This window comes from Leptodactylus fuscus, chromosome 3 (genome assembly GCF_031893055.1).
Source record: "Leptodactylus fuscus isolate aLepFus1 chromosome 3, aLepFus1.hap2, whole genome shotgun sequence".
In the NCBI taxonomy this organism is placed as follows: Eukaryota; Metazoa; Chordata; class Amphibia; order Anura; family Leptodactylidae; genus Leptodactylus; species Leptodactylus fuscus.
The window spans coordinates 228,759,117-228,777,154 of record NC_134267.1 but is presented as its reverse complement, the minus strand read 5'-3'; the positions used below and the strand labels follow the sequence as shown (position 1 = coordinate 228,777,154).

The window sequence follows — 18,038 nt, the reverse complement described above, 5'->3', positions numbered from 1 at the left end:
ATAATATATACAGTAGGGATGAGATGATCTTGAGATTTTAAAATCCGAGTTCTGATCATTTTCCAGCTGATCTTGATTGTGAAATTTGCTTGATTGCTGATTGCAACTCGATCTTTTCCGATCCTGATCGCTCAACCGTACTCGGGTCTTGTGGCCTTTTCCGCCATCCTCTCCTATGTCATGTGTCTAAGAGTCACTACTGAGGCCTCTAAAATACCCTGGGTGATGCTGGGGAGTGTAAAGTCGGAGAAGACGCTAGAAGAGGTTCCCAATGGATGGAGACCACTCAGGGAAAGAAGACTGGATGCCCAACTATAATAGAACTTTTGGTTCAGATCGAACAAGTTCCGTCCAAGCCAAAATTTACAGGAAAACTTGTGAATATTCCCAAGATAATACTTGTGAGGTTCTCTCTTCACTAATCATGATATTGTACATTTTTATGTCATTTTGTCCACCAATTGGTGCTGGAAATAGTGTAAATGGTGGATGGCTGTCATGACTTGTTGCTTTTGATCGATCATCAGTCAACTTTTCCAGGCTTACTTTGCTTTGTTTTAGCTTTTAATGTTGATGGTGAGATTGTTAGGGTGAAGATCCTATCCTTGACCGAAGTCTAAATAATAATCATCCGCATCAATATCCCCACATATGTGCAAAAAAAAGGGAGTTGTGCACAGACAAAGAGATATACGTGAAGTTACTGTACATGCTGAAATCTCTCAACACGCCTGCTTTTCTATAACCATGAGAACATGCTTCGCTGTTCTTTCCTAGTCCTTAGAGTCCTTAGAGACATACAAAAACATGGATACAAATCACTATCTGGAACAATATGCATATCTACATACATCCTTCTCTGTTCGCCAGTGTCCAGTAGTCCAAACCACCGTTTGCTATGATGCCCTCACACGTAATATTATAAGTAGGGTTGAGCGATCGTGTTCGGTAGAGATGAGCGAACACTAAAATGTTCGAGGTTCGAAATTCGATTCGAACAGCCGCTCACTGTTCGTGTGTTCGAACGGGTTTCGAACTCCATTATAGTCTATGGGGAACATATACTTGTTAAGGGGGAAACCCAAATCCGTGTCTGTAGGGTCACCAAGTCCACTATGACAACCCAGGAAATGATGCCAACACCTCTGGAATGACACTGGGACAGCAGGGGAAGCATGTCTGGGGGCATCTAACACACCAAAGACCCTCTATTACCCCAACATCATAGCCTAACAACTACACACTTTCCACATTCAAAAAAACCTCTATCAAAGTGGGAAAATACCTGGAAACCTTTACTCCCCAAATGGATGGACACAAACCCCAATTTAAGCTCAACAAACAGTAACAACCACCCCTTTAAATCACGTTCCCCATGACAACCACGGATGGAATAGACAATGGGAAATCCAAAAGCCCTCACCCTTAACTGTCATTTTGAGTGTGTGTGTGTGTGTGTGTGTGTGTGTGTGTGTGTGTGTGTGTGTGTGTGTGTGAGATGTGGTAAGACCTTCCAAAATTCACTTTTCTAGCCCTTAACATGAGCCCTTCAAAACAAAGTTATAGGACCTTAAGCTGAGCTACCAGCAGAGATTGAGGCCCTTGGCATGAGTAGAGCCTTGCACCAGCAGTGTTTTTGGCACTTAGGGTGAGTTGAGCCTTGTACCAGCGTGTGTCCCTTAACATCAGGCGGGCCCTAAGTTCTGCGCTTTGCACAAAAGTTCCACATTAACTAGGCTGAATGGTACAAACCTTAGTAGGCCCGAGAACCAGGAACAGGTCTTGCAATGGCTGTCGGATAACGCTTAAAGCACATTGTCCACCAGCCAGTCAGCCTCTACCTCCTCTTACCCAACAGTCTTGTCCTCCTTCCACCCAAAATTCCCAATCTTCCCAGAACAATAACCCCAACTGTCCCTGCTCCCCAGAGCTGTTCTCCCTTCCTTTGACTGTACCGCAACCTGCCCCTCCATTTCGCGATTCCACGGACCTAACAGACGAGTATCTGTGTCCAGATGCTCAAACACTAGAGTCTCCTCCATCTCCGGTCGATTTGGTGGCGGATGACCAGCAACCCACCCTCATCGATGACGATGAGACGCAGTTGCTGTCAGGGCAGCCAGTTGACATGCGCATTGTGCAGGAGGAGGAGGCGAGACAGGAGTTGGAAGAGGAGGTGGTGGACGACGAGGACACCGACCCCACCTGGACAAGGCGGATGTCAAGCTGGGAAAGTAGTGTGGATGTTGAGGCAGGTGCAGCACCAAAAGGGGTAGCTAGAGGCAGAGACATGTCCAGAGGCAGAGGTCAGCTGCTTTGCCGAAGCCAGGCCAGACCCGGAATGTCCGAAGATGTTCCCTTTTGTACCCAGCCCAGAAAAACTCCCCCATCGAGGGCACGTTTCTCGAAGGTGTAGAGTTTTTTGAAGGAATGCGCCAAGGACAGATATCGTGTCATCTACACAATTTGCCTCTCGAAATCGAGTAGGGGCCCTGAGAAGAGCAACCTGTCCACCACTTCAATGCACCGTCATTTGGAATCCAAGCACTGGAATCAGTGGCAGGCAGCAACGGCAGGACAAACGTCGCCCGCCGTTCATGCCACTGCCTCTGCTCACAGTGCTGGCGATGCACTCCAGAGGACGAGCCAGGACATCACTTCATCTGCCTCCGCCACTTTGTTGACTTCTCCCTCATCCTCCCCTGTTTCTGTCTTATCTCCTTCTCCTGCACCATCAAAGGCACCATCAGGCGCTTCTTTACAACAACCCACCATCTCTCAGACATTGGAGCGCCGGCAGAAATACACCGCTAACCACCCACCCACGCAAGCCTAGAACACCAACATCGCTAAACTGCTGGCCCAGGAGATGTTGGCGTTCCGGCTTGTTGAAACTCCCGCCTTCCCGGACCTGATGGCAACTGTGGCACCTCACTATGCCGTCCCTAGCCGTCACAACTTCTCCCGGTGTGGCGTCCCCGCCTTGCACCAGCACGTGTCACTCAACATCAGGTGGGCCCTTAGTTCCGTGCTTTGCTGCAAGGTCCACTTGACCACCGACACTTGGACAAGCGCATGTGGTCAGGGATGCTGCTTATCTTTAAGGACAGGCAGGGTGAATGTGGTGGAGTCTGGTCCCGGGGTGCAAACTGAGGTACCCTATCTCCTCTCCCAGGCCAAAATTCATGGCAGGAGTAGACTGAAACCCTACGACGCTGCAACCTCCACCCCAGCTACTAGCGGCAAACGCTAAAACACTGGTGTGGGGAGACGTCAGCAGGCGGTGCTGAAGCTCATCAGCTTGGGGGACAGACAGCACAGTGCCTCCGAGGTCAGGGATGCCATCCTGGCTGAGATGGCATTTTTTTTCCCCTGCTACACCTGGGGCCTGGCATTTTTACGCCTGTGATACGCGGCTCTGGAGCTTGCCAGCCTCCAACACGTTCCATGTTTGGCCCACATCTAACTTAGTGGTGCAACGTTTTTTGAAAACATACCCAAATGTACCGAAGCTACTGTTGAAAATGTGGCGCTTGTGCGCCCACTTTTGCAAGTGTACAGGAGTCGCTGCTAGCCTAAAAACACTCTAGCAAGGCCTACATCTGTCCAAACACAGGCTGTTGTCCGTCATTCACACACGCTGAAACCCTACAATACCATATCTTGAGCAGGGTGTGTGAGCTGCACAGACCTTTGATGGAGTTCCATCTACAAAACCCAAGGGTTCCTCAAAGTCAGCTCCCAAAGTTTCTGCACCATGAGTTTCCAGGGATGGCAGAGTTATGTCTAGGGGCAGAGGCATGGATAGGGATGATGTCTAGGGGCAAAAGCAGTGTGGATGTGGAGGCAAGCTAAGCAGCCAAAACTGGGGGTACAAGCTAAGGCATGGACTGGGGTGATGTCTAGGGGCAAAAGCAGTGTGGATGTGGAGGCAAGCTAAGCAGCAAAAACTGGGGGTACAAGCTAAGGCATGGACTGGGGTGATGTCTAGGGGCAAAAGCAGTGTGGATGTGGAGGCAAGCTAAGCAGGGAAAAAGGTGGCTAGAGGCTAAGGGATATCCAGAGGCAGAAGACAGCTGCATGACAGAAGCTAGACCTGAGCCAGCAAGGCCCAAGATGCCCTCTTTTCTAGCTTCCTTAGAAAAATTCCCCCATCGAGGCCACGTTCCTCGCTGGGGGAGATAATTTCTAAATGTATAGGTCGAGGACAAACTGAGTGTGGTTTACACACTTTGCAATGCAACTCCCCATCTCCCAGGCCTTTCATTCCAGGCTAAAGTACAGCACAACCCACCCACATGCCCAAGGCTTCAACGGCCTCATCTCAAAAATTCTGGCCCAGGAGATGTTGGGGTCCCGGCTTGTGGACACTCTGCCCTTTTTGGGCCTGCTGGCTATTGTGCCACCTCACTGTGCTGTCCACACCAGCACTTTTCCCCAAACATGAGGCGGTCCCTAAGTTCAGCGCTTTGCCCAAAAGTTCCACGTGACCAGCTATGAATAGACAAGTGCATGCGGACAGGGACGCTAACTTTTAATCTTGGCACAGTGGTTGAATGTACTTGAGGCATGGACCGGGTCGCAAAATGTGGTAGACTGACTTGTCTCCCCACACAACATTCCTGGGAGGAGGGCTGAAACATCACCCTCCTCCTCCGCTGTTAGATTGACCCCAGCTACGAGCTGGAAACGCTGCAACACTGGTGTGGGGAGACGTCAGCAGGCCGGGCTGAAGCTCATCAGCTTGGGGGACGGACAGCACACTGCCTCTGAGGTCAGGGATGCCATCCTGGATGAGATGGCAATTTGTTTATCCCCGCTGCCCCTGGGGCCAGGCTTTTTTGTCTTGTTGGAGGGCTCTGGAGCTTGCCAGCTTCCAACACGTTCCATGCCTGGCCCACGTGTTCAATGTAGTGGTGCAACGATTTTTAAAAACATACCCCAAATTAGCAGAGATAAGGGTGAAAGTGGGGCACTTGGACACCCACTTTCCCAAGTCTACAGTACCTGGAGCTAGCCGCAATACACTCCAGCAAGGCCTACATCTGCCTGAAGCACCTACTGTTGTGCGAGGTCACCACACGCTCAAACCCTAGATACCGTATGTTGAGCAGGGTGTGTGAGCAGCAGAGACCTTTGATGGAGTACCAGCTACAAAACCCAAGGGTTCCTCAGAGTCAGCTCACTCACTTTCTGCATCATGAGTTTCCATGGGTGGAAGAGTTATGGCTAGAGGCACAGGCATGGATAGGGGTAATGTGTAGGGGCAAAAGCAGTGTGGATGTGGAGGCAAGCTAAGCATAAAAAACTGGGGGTAAAAGCAGAGGCATGGACTGGGGTGATGTCTAGGGGCAAAAGCAGTGTGCATGTGGAGGGAAGCTAAATCGACAAATAAAAGCTGGAGAAAAGCACAGGCAGAAACTGGGGTGATGTTTAGGGGCGCAAGCATTGTTGATGTGGAGGGAAGCTAAGCATACAAAACTGGGGGTAAAAGCAGAGGCATGGACTGGGGTGATGTCTAGGGGCAAAAGCAGTGTGGATGTGGAGGCAAGCAAAGCAGGGAAAATGGTGGCTAGAGGCAAAGGGATGTCCATAGGCAGCAAGGGCAAAGATGCAAAACTCTCCCCTGTTTCAAGAATTTTCCTGACTTGTCTCCCCACACAACATTCCTGGGAGGAGGGCTGAAACACCACCCTCCTCCTCCTCCGCTGTTAGATTGACCCCAGCTACGAGCTGGAAACGCTGCAACACTGGTGTGGGGAGACGTCAGCGGGCCGTGCTGAAGCTCATCAGCTTGGGGGCCAGACAGCACACTGCCTACAAAGTGAGTCATGCCATCCTCGATGAGACGGCAATGTGGTTTTTGCCACTGCACCTGGGCCCAGGCATGTTGTCATGTGTGATAATGGCCGTAACCTGGGATTGGCTCTGTAGCTTGGCAGCCTGCAACTGGACACAAAACATTAGCATGCGCTCATCACAACTCCAGATATGGCAGCTGCGTTAAGCAGGGTGCAGGGTACAACACAGACTAGGCCCGAGCACCAGGAACAGGTGTTAGAAATACTGCAGCATCCGCCATTTCCTTCCAATTTTGGGGTTTTGGACCCGCCACCGACTTGTCTGGACCTCAGTGGGGATCATGAGACACAGTTGCCATCAGGGCAAGCTGTGGTCATGTGCGGTTTGCAGTAAGGGGGCAGTGCGCAATTGGAAGAGGAGTTGGTGGATGACGAGGCCACCGACCCCACATGGACAGGGGTGATGTCTAGGGGCTAAAGCAGTGTAGATGTGGAGGGAAGCTAATTCAACAAAAAAACAGGGTAGAAGCAAAGGCATAAACTGGGGTGATGTTTAGGGGTGAAAGCAGTGTAGATGTGGAGGGAAGCTAAGCAGCAAAAACAGTGGGTAGAAGCAAAGGCATGCAAAACTCTACCCTGTTGAAAGACTTATTCCTAGGTCTGGAACACGTTAATGGCCCCCCCTGGACAAATTACTGCCACTCAGGGGCCTAGTGTCACCAGGAGGGACAAGTATAGGCGCATGTTGTGGGAATACCTGGCCGACACCAGCTCTGTCCTCTCCGATCCCTCTGTGCTCTACTGCCTACACTTATTTTTTCATCTTTTTTTCTGCACTGCACATCTCTTGCCTACTTCCTTTGGGATCTTAGAAGTGGTGGTCCACTTCCAAAGGTGGTAATTTCAGTGCTGGAGTTGTCAATAGACAGTGTAACGGGAGTAGCTGAGGTATTGCTGTCTTAACCACTTTTTGGCACAAAATTAACTTCCAAAGCCAAGTATGGTGCAAGTATATGATGCAAGGACACCTATACACCTATCTCTGACACATTGGGGAGTTCACCCTCATGCGCCCTTTTAGCCTGCACCATCATGCGCCTCTTCCCAGCCACTCCACATCTCCCAAGCTTTTCATTGCAGGCAGAAGTACAACACAACCCACCCCCATGCCCAAGCCTTTAACAGCCTCATCGATAAACTGCTGGCCCTGGAGATGTTGGTGTTTGTTTATGCTTCTGGATACCCAGGCCTTCCGTCAGCAGATGGGGCACCTCCCTATGCTGGGCCTAGCCGTTACTACTTCTCTTGGTGTGCTGTCCCTGCCTTGCGCCTGCATGTGTCCCATAACATCAGTCGGGCCCAGAGCTCTGCGCTTTGCTGCAAGGTCCACTTGACCACCGACACATGGACAAGCACCTGTGGTCAGGGATGCTGCAGTGCTTATCTTTAATGACAGGCAGGGTGAATGTGGTGGAGTCTGGTCCCCGGGTGCAAACTGAGGTGGCCTATCTCCTCTCCCAGGCCAAAATTCATGGCAGGAGTAGACTGAAACCCTACGACACTGCAACCTCCACCCCAGCTACTAGCGGCAAACGCTAAAACACTGGTGTGGGGAGACGTCAGCAGGTGGTGCTGAAGCTCATCAGCTTGGGGGACAGACAGCACAGTGCCTCCGAGGTCAGGGATGCCATCCTGGCTGAGATGGCATTTTTTTCCCCCTGCTACACCTGGGGCCTGGCATTTTTGCGCCTGTGATAATGGCTGGAACCTGGTAGCAGATCTGGAGCTTGCCAGACTCAAACACAGTCCACGCATGGCCCACGTTTTCAACTTGTTGGTGCCATGTTTCTTTGAAACCTACACCATGGTGCCTGATATACAGGTCAAAGTGGGGCCATTTTCGTAAGTGAGAACTAGCCTCTGCTAGGCAGAAAACATTCAGAGCACACTTCTCTCATTTTCGCACCGTTGGCTGGCGGAGGAAGACGAGGGGGTTGGAGTGGCATCTGATGTCCCTGTCCCACACGAGGCTAGAGGGTGCACTTCAGTGCATCCCATTGCTTCACCACAAATGATGTGAAGGGGAGTGGAAAATGGAGGAAATGGAGAGTGACCCTTACAGTTGGGGCCAGCAAAGGCATGCCAAGTAACACACTGGCACACATGGCTGACTTCATCTTGGGTTGCTTTTCAAGAATCTAACACATATTTCACATAATGGAGAACAAATAATACTGGATTTTTACAAGCCTCGAACCCCAGTCTAGGTCTAATGTCTGTTCCTTTCTTATATTAGGGGAGAGGGAAAAAAAAATTACTTCAGTGATACGTTTAGCGTACATAGACTGACTATTAATGTGTATCCCACTTAGTGTTGTTAGGGTTACACACCGTCACAACCTGGCTAAAGCTTCTATAGCTGTTAATAAAGTCAACATAACTTTACGGTATCCAAAAAGACAGCTGTACCGACAGAGAGCAAGACAAATGTCACCCAAAGCTGTGAGCTCTGAACACCCACAGTGACTTTGGCGTCATCATCATTATTAGGGAGCGGGTGGTAATAAATAACTTGGCAGTGCCTAAAACCCAAAAAGCTTATACAACTATATTTACATTAAGATACACAAATGACACTTTTTAGTAGCATGTCATGAGACAAGCTGATAAGATCTTCCTTTGTGCAGTGCTATTTGAAAGTTAAACGCTGCCTTCATTTTAATTCTGGAGAAGGTGCAGACATTAGATTTAGAACATGTCTTCATTGTCCAAATCCTCTATATAGGTAATGTGTTTTTCGGGCCGAGCTGTCTGGGAACGAGCTGGTGCAGCACTGACAACCTGGGTGAATATGGCAAGAGCCTGAGCTGTAGGGTGAATGAATCCCCAAATTATTTGGGGAATTTCCACTCAGAAACTGGCACTATATGGCAGTGGCAGGACTTGAAGGTATTTGTAACCCCAATATATTCTTTGAATTCCCAGTGAGAAACTGGCACTATATGTCAGTAGCAAGAAATGAGGGTATTTGTAACCCCAATATATTCTTTGAATTCCCAGTGAGAAACTGGCACTATATGTCAGTAGCAAGAAATGAGGGTATTTGTAACCCCAATATATTCTTTGAATTCCCAGTCAGACAATGGCACTATATGGCAGTGGCAGGACTTGAAGGTATTTGTAACCCCAATATATTCTTTGAATTCCCAGTCAGAAACTGGCACTATATGGCAGTAGCAAACATAGTGGGTGTATATAGCCCCAATTCTATTGCTAGGGGACTTGCAGTGTATTTCTGGGGTGAAGGTGGGGGGGCACACCGTTGGAACGGGGATCGGGGGTATATATAGGGTATACGGGAATACACTGTCAGTGTATTCCATTCAGGATCCTGGGAAAGCTGGGTTGCGGCGATTGAGCCCGTCAGTGCCACGTTACACTGACAAGCTTCTCCCTGGAATTTAGCTCTTACAAGAGCTGTTGGTTGTCTTCTCCTTCCTATCCTAGCCTGTCCCTGCCTACCCAGAATCTAAGCCCTAGCTAGCTGGACGGAAACCTCCGTCCTCGGTGAATTGCAAGCTCAGAATGACGCGAACCTGGGCGGCGCAGTTCTTTTAAATTAGAGGTCACATGTTTTCGGCAGCCAATGGGTTTTTCCTACTTTTTTCAACGTCACCGGTGTCGTAGTTCCTGTCCCACCTACCCTGCGCTGTTATTGGAGCAAAAAAGGCGCCAGGGAAGGTGGGAGGGGAATCGAGTAATGGCGCACTTTATCACGCGGTATTCGATTCGAACATGCCGAACAGTCTAATATCCGATCGAACATGAGTTCAATAGAACACTGTTCGCTCATCTCTAGTGTTCGGAAAAAATCGGATTCCGATCGGCGATCGAGAAAATTTTACGATCGCGATCGGAATTCCGAACACGATCTTTTTAGGTGGGATCGGGATCGGTAGTATTTCCCACAATGCCTTCACACTAAGTATATAGTGTATACTCAGTGTGAAGGCTCCGCTGCGGTTCCATAGGAATGAATGGAAGCAGCCGACACAGCCTTAACCCCCTGCGCGCCGGCTGCCTCCATTCATTCTAATGGGAGACTAAACTAACATGTCTCATAGTTACTTACCTCCAGAGATGGCTGCTCCGCTGCTGTTCGCCTCGCTGCCGCTCCAGCTGCAGTCTTCTTCGCCTCGCTGCCCCCTCCCTGCCAGGTTAGGAGAGTGTGGGCAGGTACAGGGCGGGGAGACGTCACGTCTCCCCTTTCCAGTACCCGCCCACACTCTCCTAACCCACCCACATTCTCCTAACCTGGCAGGGATTGGGCAGCGAAGGGAGAAGACGACTGCAGCTGGAGTGGCAGCGAGGCGAACAGCAGCAGAGCAGCCATCTCTGCAGGTAAGTGGACACCAGTAGCCAGAGGATTAAACAAAAATCCTCTGGCTACTTTAGTGATTCACTACACAGCGTGGATTCTAACAATTGTTAGATTCCATGCTGTATAGTGAATAGGATTGCTTTTAAAATCCGATCTCCGATTAATAAAAAAAAATCCCATTGACTTGCATTGGGATCGGAACTGGGATCGAGATCGGGTTCGAATGAAAAATTATTGGAAATCGGATTTTAAAATCGATCCTGAAAAGTCAGGATCGGCTCAACCCTAACTATAAGCCATGGCCAGGAAGTAAATATTAAAATGATGATTTGTTCAACGTAACGGGGAAGTTCATGAAGGCTTTTAAGACAGCTTTATGGCATTAAAAAAAAAAAAAAAATGCGTAATTGTGCAAAAAAAATTGAGACCTTAATTTTAACTAGGAAGGAGTGAACCAATTCAAATAGCACATGACTCCACCAGAATAGTCCAAATATTTTGGTTTCAACCAGAAGTTCCAGAACTTGAAAATTTTGGGTTTTGCCACACACAAATTATTATTATGCTCTTGGGATTCCTCAGACCCCAAGACTATAATAAGTAGAGAAAAAAAAAAGGCAAAGGAAAATCCAGCAATCCAGGAGTATCCAAGTGGAATTAAAACATAACTTTTATTGTTCTCACGCAAACAAATACAAAAATAATAAAGTGGTATGACCTCACTTGAAGGAGCACATCCTGAGGCTGACGCGTTTTGGAACACGTTGTTCCTTAGTCATAGCATACCACAAAAAGTCAACTCACACCTTAAAATACTTACTACCTGTCTAAAACCAATCCCATTCCTTGACTTCAATTAAATTGAATTCCAATTAACATTAAGATCAACAGAAGCTGTGACTTGTGTCTTCTGAAAAACAAAGTGCAAAAAAACCCAAAAGGCAGCAGAAAAACACAAACATGCTTTTTTCTCTCTACTGTTGACCGCATTGGAGGTCTGCCATGTAGTAGACCTGTCCCCTCTCACCCATGTAGTACCTGCGGTCATTGACGCATGCTAGGGTATAACGTTCAACCTCTCTTATGTTCACTTTACTGAGCTGTGCCTTGTTTAGTTGTTGGTATTTCCCCCTGTTCTTCTTCCTCCTTTTTTTGTTGTACTAACTCTGTCTGCTCTTTTTGGGGGCATAATGTATTGCATACAGTGACGTAGCTAGGAATGGCGGGGCCCCATGGCGAACTTTTGACATGGGCCTTCCCCAACCGACGGTGAAGACCTCGCCCAACTGACCCCTACTGCCGCCGCATCCGCCCCATCCCACGCACATTTCTTTGCACACTATCATGCCACATATTGGCCCCTGCACACAGTATTATGTCCCATAATGGGCTCAGTACACAGTAGTATGTCCCCATAGTGTCCCCAGTACACAGTATTATGTCCCCATACTGGCCCCAGTACACAGTATTATGTCCCCATACTGGCCCCAGTACACAGTATTATGTCCCCATACTGGCCCCAGTACACAATATTATGTTCCCATACTGGCCCCAGTACACAGTATTATGTCCCACTGTGGACACACATGAACAATTATTATACTCTGGGGTCTTTTCAGACCCCAGAGTATAATAATCGGAGACCCAGAGGGATACAAACATAACAAACTACTGTTACTTACCTATCTCCCAACTCCCCTACATTCTCTGTCGCTGTCAGCCATCTTCCAGGACGTCATGTGACCGGGGCCCTGCGTCGCATGTCATATGACGGCAAGTAGGCCGAAGCCTGAAGAGGTAAGTAACACAGTTTTTTATGTTATCTTTCCTCTCCCGGGCCTCCGATCATTATACTCGGGGGTCCGAAAAGCCCCCAAGTATAATAGTGCTTGTGGGGCCTGCGCCGTCATTTACTGCTCCCGACCCCTGCCAGGATCGGTAAGTAAATAGGGCCCGTTACCGGCTGGCATAACTCCAGCCAGTAATGGCCTATTTAAAAAGAAAAAATGCAGGGGTAGCGGCTGTCGCCGGGCCCCCTAATGTCCCGGGCCCTGTGGCAGCTGCTACCACTGCTACCACGGTAGTTACGCCACTGATTGCGTATTCACCCCTTTCATCTACAGCATGTATTAACACTTATGTATGTTACAGTACGGGATGTACCCACTATTGCACTTTGTAGCTACATCATTTAACTGTATAATGTTGGTACTTGATTGTTCTCGCTCCTTTTTTCTCCTTTTCCTATTCTCAGAATTTTTTCTCAATAAAAATTCAAATTTGGAGAAAAAAATAAATGTCTTTAGTTTGCGCTTGAAGCTGTAGAAATTGGGAGTTAATCTGATTGTCCGGGGTAGAGCATTCCAGAGAAGTGGTGCAGCTCGGGAGAAGTCTTGGATACGAGCGTGGGAGGTTCTGATAATAGAGGATGTAAGTGTTAGGTCATTGAGTGAGCGGAGAACACGGGTTGGGCGGTAGACAGAGATGAGGGAGGAGATGTAGGGAGGTGCGGCATTATGGAGAGCCTTGTGGATGAGAGGGATAACTTTATATTGTATTCTGTAATGAATAGGCAGCCAATGTAGTGACTGGCACAGACCAGAGACATCGCTGTAGCGTCTAGACTGATGTTAAATTCTTCTTATCATACTCAGAAAAGGTCCAGGAGGAGATTTCTAGAATTGTTGGATCTGCACAGCCCATGTACAGTCACCGAGCCCAAATGCCCTTTACAAACGCAGTAATACATGAAATCCAGAGATTCGCTGACATCGTCCCTCTGAATTTGGGTCATGAAACAACTAAAGATGTCACCTTTAAAGGATATTTTCTTCCAAAAGTAAGTAAAACATATGAGAATTTTTAATGAAAATGTTGCAGATTTATTATCCCCTTCCCATCGTAGCCAATTTTTGGTTTTACTTTTTTGATTTTTACGCCCTAGCTTCTAAAATAAATATCTGGCTTGTTTTTCCATTCCCAGAGCCATATGAGAGCCATTTTGCAGGAAAAATTGTATATTTTTTTTATAATTTATAGAGATGAGCGAACAGTAAAATGTTCGAGGTTCGATATTCGCTTCGAGTAGCCCCATAATATTCAACTACTCGAATCGAATATCGAACCCTATTATAGTCTATGGGGGGGGGAATGCTCGTTTCAGAGGTAGGCAACGTTCGATCAAATTACACTTACCAAGTCCACGAGTGAGGGTCGGGCTGGATCCTCCAAGAAGTCTTCTCCGTGCAGCGTCCCCGCGGTGTCTTCCGACTCTGCATTCACTCTGCCAGGCATCGGGCCTGGGCAGAGCCGACTGCACATGTCTGCACTACAAGCGGGGATGCGTTGTCGGCTCTGCCCAGGCCCCATACCTGGCAGAGTGAATTCAGAGCCGGAAGACGCCGCAGGGACGCTGCACGGAGAAGACTTCTAGAGGTAGGAGAAGAACCAACGTTGATTGGCCGACTGTATAGCATTCGGCCAATCAATGCTGGTTCTGCATCGAACTTTTCCATTCGAATAGCGAGTGGTACTCAATCGAGTACGAGTATTTCGAATACCGTCGTATTCGATCGAATACCTACTCGATCGAATACTACTCGCTCATCTCTAGTAATTTATAATGGTAGCATGTAATATTCTGTACAAGGTACCGGGTAGCTAAAAAAATACATAATGGGTTGACCTAATGGCGGCTGTATTGAACTCACAGCTCACTGTGTATATGGGCTTGTAATGTGTAGAAGGACAGAGGACACTCTTTGCAATATTTTATTTTATAAAATATATTTTTTGTCCCCAGGGGACCTACATAATCCCTTTATTGACCTCAGTATTGAGAGATGAGACACAGTTTGAGAAACCAGAAGAGTTTTATCCAGAGCATTTTCTTGACTCCAAGGGAAATTTTATGAAGAAAGATGCCTTCATGCCGTTTTCTGCAGGTAAGTATACTGAGTTTTAGAAACTCTAAAAATGACATATGAGATATATAATATATATCACCATATGTATGAATATTGGCCATGTGATTGATGTTTTTTTATTCACATGTCTGCATTAAATACAGTGCTTGTGAATGTGGATGTTCCCAAGTACATTTTTTTGATGGTCACTTTTCATGGACCAACAATTCCATTCCATTCCATTCCATTCCGTTCCATTCTGTTCTATTCTATTCTATTCTATTCTATTCTATTCTATTCTATTCTATTCTATTCTATTCTATAATAAAGCACGTCCTATTTGTACATGTATAGATCCCTTGATAGAGTCAAATCTATGAGTGGTCTGTGAAATCGGGTGCAAAACAGAGGTGAAAAATGGAAATTTTTCATGCCAATTTTACACCTTGGCCATGTTAGTGTGGCCTTAATGCGTCTCCTATGGGGTTGAGCCGATCTTGACTTTTCAGGATCGATTTTGAAGTCCAATTTCCGATCATTTTTCATTCGAACCCGATCTCAATCCCAATTCTGATCCCAATGCAAGTCAATGGGATTTTTTTTTACTAATAGGAGATCAGATTTCAAAAACAATCCTATTCACTACACGGCATGGAATCTAACCATTGAACGCTTTAATTGTTAGAATCCACGCTGTGTAGTGATTTTTTTTAATCACTAAGTAGCCAGAGGATTTTTTTTTTAATCCTCTGGCTACTTAGTCCCCCTTGGTGTCCACTTACTTGCAGAGATGGCTGGTCCAGTGCCCGGTGTTCTTGTTCTTCTTCACCTCGCTGTCCCCTGCCAGGTTAGGAGAGTGTGGGCGGGTACTGTCACGTCTTCCCGCCCTGTACCCACCCACACTCTCCTAAGCCACAAGCCCTGCCTTCTCTGCAGGTAAGTAGCTACTAGAGATGTTAGCTAGTCTCCCATTAGAATGAATGGATGCAGCCGGTGCGCAGGGGGTTAAGGCTGTGTGCTGGAACTGCAGCGGAGCCTTCACACTGAGTATACACTCTGCTCAGTGTGAAGGCTAATATTGTTAGCTTTTCCCACAATGCTTGGCCAGTAGCATAGCATTGTGGGAAATAATCACCGATCTCGATCCCACCTAAAAAGATCGTGTTCGGAATTCCGATCGCAATCGTGAAATTTTCTCGATTGCCGATCGAAATCTGATCTTTTCCGAATGCGATCTCTCAACCCTAGTCTCCTAAAATCCATTACTTTTTATTTTTTGTTCACAGAGCCATAGGAGGGCTTATTCTGTGCAGGACAAATTTTGCTTCCTAATTTTGCCATTTAAAGAGGACCTTTCACCATTTGGGGCACATGCGGTTTAATACACCGCTAGAAAGCCAACAGTGCACTGAATTCAGCGCACTATAGGCTTGCCCTTTCTGTGCCCCAGTGAAGAGCTATCGGTGCCGGTACCATAGCTCTTCACTGTCAGAAGGGCGTTTCTGACAGTCAGTTAGTTCCTTCAGTTCCTTACCGCCCAGCTCTCCCAGTACAGCGCAATAAACGATACTGTGAGGAAGGGTATTCCTGACTGACTTACAGAATCGCCCTTCTGACGGTAATGGAAGTGTGGAATAGTCTTAAGGAAATATCCAGACACACACAGCCTGTCTCCCAAGTAGAAGGAGACACAAAGTGGATCAATGAACTAAATGTATTGTTCAACAGATTTGATCACACATCAACTTCTCCCACTCCAGCATGTCATTCAACACCCCCACACACAGCTCAAACCAAACCACTTTATCTAACATTCAACTACTATCTGGCTACAATCTGATCTTCTCAGAGTCTCAAGTGTGTAGGGAAATCAGAAGGATTAAAGCTGACAAGGACGTAGGACCCAATGGGATAAGCGTAAGAGTTCTTAAAGTGTGCGAAGACCTGCTATGTGGTTTTATTACACGTATGTATAATATGAGTCTGAAGCTGGGAGTGGTACCACAACTGTGGAAAACTTCTTGTGTGGTACCAGTTCTAAAGATACCTCAATGGCTACAGACCTGTAACACTGACACTCTACTTGATGAAGGTTCTAGAGAGACTGGTTCTGACACATCTCAGACCTCTAGTAAGTTCTGCTATGGACCATCTCCATATTGCTTATTGGGCCGGGCATTGGGGTGGTGATGCCATCATCCACCTTCTTCACAGAACTCTTTCTCACCTAGAGAAACCAGGGAATGCTCTGAGAATAATGTTCTTTGATTTCTACTGTGCTTTTAACTCCATTCAGCCAGGGCTACTGAGGGACAAGATGGACCTTATTGGAGTGGACCACCACTTCTCCAACTGGATCCTAGACTACCTCACAAACCAATCTCAGTATGTAAGTGCCAGGGACCGAGTGACTGTGTGCCTGACACTGTGATCTGTAGTACGGGGGCACCACAATGTACAGTTCTTACCCCTTCGCTCTTCACACTGTACACTGCTGACTTTAGGTGCAACTCATCTTGCTGTTACTTACAGAAGTACTCCGATGACTCTGCTGTAGTAGACCCCATCAAAGATGGATATTACATGGAGTACAGAGACTTAAACTGATATTTTGTGGAATGGTATCAGTGGAGCCAACTCAGAATTATTGCTGAGAAGACCAAGGAGATGGTGGTTGACTTTAGTAAGTGGAGACATGCTCCAAATCCAGTGCACATCCAGGGGTCAGGCATTGAAATAGTCAAGACCTATAAGTACCTGAATGTGCTCCTCAATAATGGACTAGGTGGATCATGGGATACACTACACAGAAAGGGTCACAACAGACTCTAACTGCTCAGGAGGCTAAGGCGTTTGGATTCCAGGGGGCACTTCTTAGGGCCTTTTTCATCTCTGTAGTAGCATCATCCATCTTCTTTGGAGTGGCCTGCTGGGGGAGCAGCATACCAGCCAAGCACAGTATTAGACTAGACAGGCTGATTAGAAGGGCCAGCTTTGTCCTGGGGTGTCCCCTGGGCCCAGTACAGGTGGTGGGTGACTGAAGACAAACAACTCCCACCCCATGTATGAGACTGTGATAGCACTGGGCTGTACTGTCAGTGACCAACTGTTTCACCCCAAGTGTGAGAAGGAGCTATCGGAGATTCTTCCTCCCTACCACAGTCAGGCTGTATAATCAACATCAGGCTAAGCGGAGATCACTCCGTACAGAGAACTAAATGATCCTGACATCTTTCTTCTTAGTGTCTTTTTTTCTTCTATCCTTAGCTTTGCATGTGTTTTCTGGTACTATTATTATATTATCTATGCTGCTGTAGCACACTGAATTTCCCCATGGTGGGACTATTAAAGGATTATCTTATCTGTAATATTTATTCAGGTAGTCTAGTTATTGTTGGAGTTTTGTATGTCATTTGAGGTATGTTCTGTATAATGTGTATACGGCAGTCTGAAGTGTCTACGTTTATGTACTTATGAGTACTTAGGTATAAATGTCTTCTCTATATTACAACGATCATCTTTTTTTCCATTTCAGGTCGGAGAATGTGTGCTGGAGAGACACTTGCTAGAATGGAGCTCTTCATCTTTTTTACAACCCTTCTGCAGAAATTTACCTTTTCCTTACCCCCGGGGGTCACTGATGTGGACCTGATCCCTACCCTTGGATTCACAAATGCTCCAAAACCACATATGATCTGCGCCAAGCCTCGCTGTTAAAATACATTTGCAGTATGTCATGGGATCCCTGTATTTTTTATATGCAGTACAAAATAAAGAATTTTACGTATGACTGTAAGCAGGGGTGTAACGATCATGGTCACAGTGGGTGCCAGAGGGGTATGGGGTCCACGTCCAGCTGGAGATGGTCGGAGCCCTGGAACACCATAACAACTATTGGGGAAAGCCAACCTCTATACATATTGTTAATGGAATAGAGCCCTGCAACCTTTC

General features: G+C 47.1%; 1 protein-coding gene across 1 annotated transcript in view; it reads left to right on the top strand.

Annotated features, from left to right (window-relative positions):
• Positions 1–17,818, top strand: part of LOC142198309 (cytochrome P450 2K1-like) — a 29,796-nt gene extending 11,978 nt beyond the window's left edge. Inside the window, exons 7-9 of the mRNA XM_075269281.1 lie at positions 12,837–13,021; positions 13,985–14,126; positions 17,623–17,818. Coding sequence (XP_075125382.1) covers positions 12,837–13,021; positions 13,985–14,126; positions 17,623–17,804 — 509 coding nt within the window. The 3' untranslated portion in view covers positions 17,805–17,818. The remainder of the gene's footprint in view (positions 1–12,836; positions 13,022–13,984; positions 14,127–17,622) is intronic.
• The last annotated feature ends 220 nt before the right edge of the window (positions 17,819–18,038 follow it).